At 59.4% G+C, this 2879-nt stretch overlaps 1 protein-coding gene across 1 annotated transcript; it reads left to right on the forward strand.

Moving 5' to 3' along the window:
* Positions 1 to 221: 221 nt before the first annotated feature.
* HTR1B (5-hydroxytryptamine receptor 1B) lies at positions 222 to 1361 on the forward strand (the record flags this gene model as incomplete). The annotated part of the gene is made up of 1 exon (XM_084262577.1): positions 222 to 1361. The coding sequence occupies one exon, from the start codon at positions 222 to 224 to the stop codon at positions 1359 to 1361; it is 1140 nt and encodes a 379-aa protein (XP_084118703.1).
* Positions 1362 to 2879: the final 1518 nt, after the last annotated feature.

The raw sequence follows: 2879 nt of genomic DNA on the forward strand, positions 1-2879 counted from the left end.
GGGCGAGAGGGCACACCTGGCCCCCGTTTTGCCCTGCTCCCTCGCTCGCGGAGAGTGAGGCTCCGCGGAGCCCGCTCGGTGCTCCCGGAAGGGCGGGCTGGCGGGAGGTGGTGCCGGCGCGGGGATGCTGCAGCCCTCCCCCGGCGCCGACGGGGTCCTGCCGGGGTAGCGGCCCCGCCGCGCCGAGCCCCGCCGTCTGCGGGGGCGGCGGCCGTGGAGGGATGGAGCCGGCCGGCCCCTGCCAGGCGCCGCTGCTCCCCGCCAACGACTCTTACCACGGCCGAAACTGCAGCGCCGAGGAAGAGATCTACCAAGATGCCACCCCCCTCTCCTGGAAGATCGTGCTCGCCGTCGTCCTGGCGCTCGTCACCCTGGCCACGGTGCTCTCCAACGCCTTTGTCATCGCCACGGTCTACCAGACGAGGAAGCTCCACACGCCGGCCAACTATCTCATCGCCTCGCTGGCCGTCACCGACCTCCTCGTCTCCATCCTCGTCATGCCCATCAGCACCATGTACACTGTGACCGGCAAGTGGACGCTGGGCCAGATCGTCTGCGATATCTGGCTGTCCTCGGACATCACCTGTTGCACGGCGTCCATCCTGCACCTCTGTGTCATCGCCCTGGACCGCTACTGGGCGATCACCGACGCCGTCGAGTACTCCACGAAACGGACTCCCAAGCGGGCTGCGGGCATGATCGCTCTGGTGTGGGTCTTCTCCATCTGCATCTCCATGCCCCCTTTGTTTTGGCGGCAGGCGAAGGCCGAGGAAGTCTCTCACTGTGTGGTGAACACGGACCACGTCCTCTACACCGTGTACTCCACGGTGGGAGCCTTCTACTTCCCCACTCTGCTGCTGATAGCCCTCTACGGGAGGATCTACGTGGAAGCCAGATCGCGGATTTTGAAGCAGACGCCAAAGAAAGCAGGTAAAAGACTAACACGGGCTCAGTTAATCACAGACTCCCCGGGGTCGTCCTCCTCCGTCACGTCCATAAACTCCAAGGCCCCCGAGGGATCCAGCGAAACGGGCTCTCCCGTGTACATGAACCAGGTGAAGGTGAAGGTCTCGGATGCCCTTCTGGAGAAGAAAAAGCTCACGGCCGCTAGAGAGCGGAAAGCTACAAAGACTTTAGGGATTATTTTAGGAGCCTTCATCGTCTGTTGGCTGCCCTTTTTCATCATCAGCCTGGTGTTGCCTATTTGCAAGAAGGCTTGCTGGTTCCACATGGCCATCTTTGACTTTTTCACGTGGCTTGGATATCTCAACTCCCTCATCAACCCCATCATCTATACTATGTCTAACGAAGACTTCAAACAAGCTTTCCACAAACTCATACGTTTCCGATGCACAAGCTGAAAATGTTGAATGCGATGTGTTCTCCGGGGCTGCCCCCATGCACGCTCGTGCCCGACGCCACAGGTAGGTGCGCTCCCCCCCACCCCCCCGCGGCGAGCGGCGATGCTCGGGACGGGAAGGCCCGGGGGAAGGGGGAGTATTGGCAATGGGGGGAGAAGGTACGACCCCACAATTGGGTTTTGGTTTTTTTTTTCCATCCAGTCTCGGCCAGCACCGGCTGCTTTCTAGTCCGCTCGGTGGGGTGGGGGCGAGCCCCGCGGGCGGGAGACGGGAGGGATTCGCCGTGCGGGCTCCCTCCCTGCGAGCCGAGCTGTCCTTCGGGACGGCACGGTACTGCCCTGGCTGGCTGTTCAGCCCCTCCGCAAGCAGCGGCGATGCCGCACGCTCCTGACATTTCAGTGCGTGTGCGTTGTTCGTCTCGCCCCGTGTACCTTCTCCTCCTTCTCCCCCCCCCCCCCCCTCCCCCAAAGCTCGCAGGGAGTGACTCACGGCAATCTGCTCTTTATTCCACCTTTTAAAACAATCTGCCTCCATTTCGTATGGTAATGCCCGTATTTAGATCAATTAGTGCTAAACGGCACTTGCTTTCCAGCCCGGCTGCCGAGCTCCCCGGGGAGCGGTGGGTCGGGGCAGGGCCGGGCCGGGCCGTGTCCCTCCCCACCCCACTCACCCCCCCGCCGTGGCGGCGGCGTTCCCTGGGTGCCGCCTCCCGGTCCCCTCCGGCAGCCGGAGGCATCGCTGGACAGCCGGGGATACAGGGAGTCGGATGCAGCCCTGGTGCCAGTATTGGGTTGGTTTGGGGTTTTTTTGGGTTGGTTTGGGTTTTTTTGAAGGAAGGAAGGTAGGACAGGCCCCAGATTAAGGCTGCTTGTGAAGTTCAGCCTACTTTTTGGCCTCCTTAAGGGCTCCGGCTGCTCCTGCTGGGAGCGGAGGCGGCTGGGCGCGGGCATCCTGGGAGGAGAGCTGCCTTTCAGCCACCGCGGAAGCCTCGGCCGGCACCTTTGTGCTCCTCTTCACACGCGGAGGAGCCTCTGACAAAACTGGCTGCCAGCTAACAGCGAAACCGAGCGCCACGTTCTGCAGAATACATACTTGCCTTTATTGTGACACTTCTAATAATTCTGCCAATCTCTTGCTTTTTGTCTGCAGAATCAAGTTGCTATTGTAAAGACCCACTGCTTGAAACTTCCCCAAGCCCAGTTGCCAGACTCATGATGCTGCAAAAACGTCAATACATACTGCCACCAAACTGCTCAGCTCTGCATTTCAGTGTAATGACTCTGGCAGAGATGCTGTTCCAATAGTCACGCAGATCAGTTGCAAAAAATAAATAAAGAGGGCAGCCTCGAATCAAGGTCTATAATTCACCTGGACTGAAGAAAAAAGTTTGAGAGTAAACTCTATTTATTTTGCAGGCTTAACTTCTTAATTTGTTCTCCGGCCGGTTGTAGGGGTGTGCACAAGAGCACAGTTGTCTCTGTCTGTGTTGGTAGCGTAGTTGTACTTCTGCACACCTGT

This window comes from Gallinula chloropus, assembly GCF_964237585.1.
Source record: "Gallinula chloropus genome assembly, chromosome: 3".
NCBI classification, from domain to species: Eukaryota; Metazoa; Chordata; class Aves; order Gruiformes; family Rallidae; genus Gallinula; species Gallinula chloropus.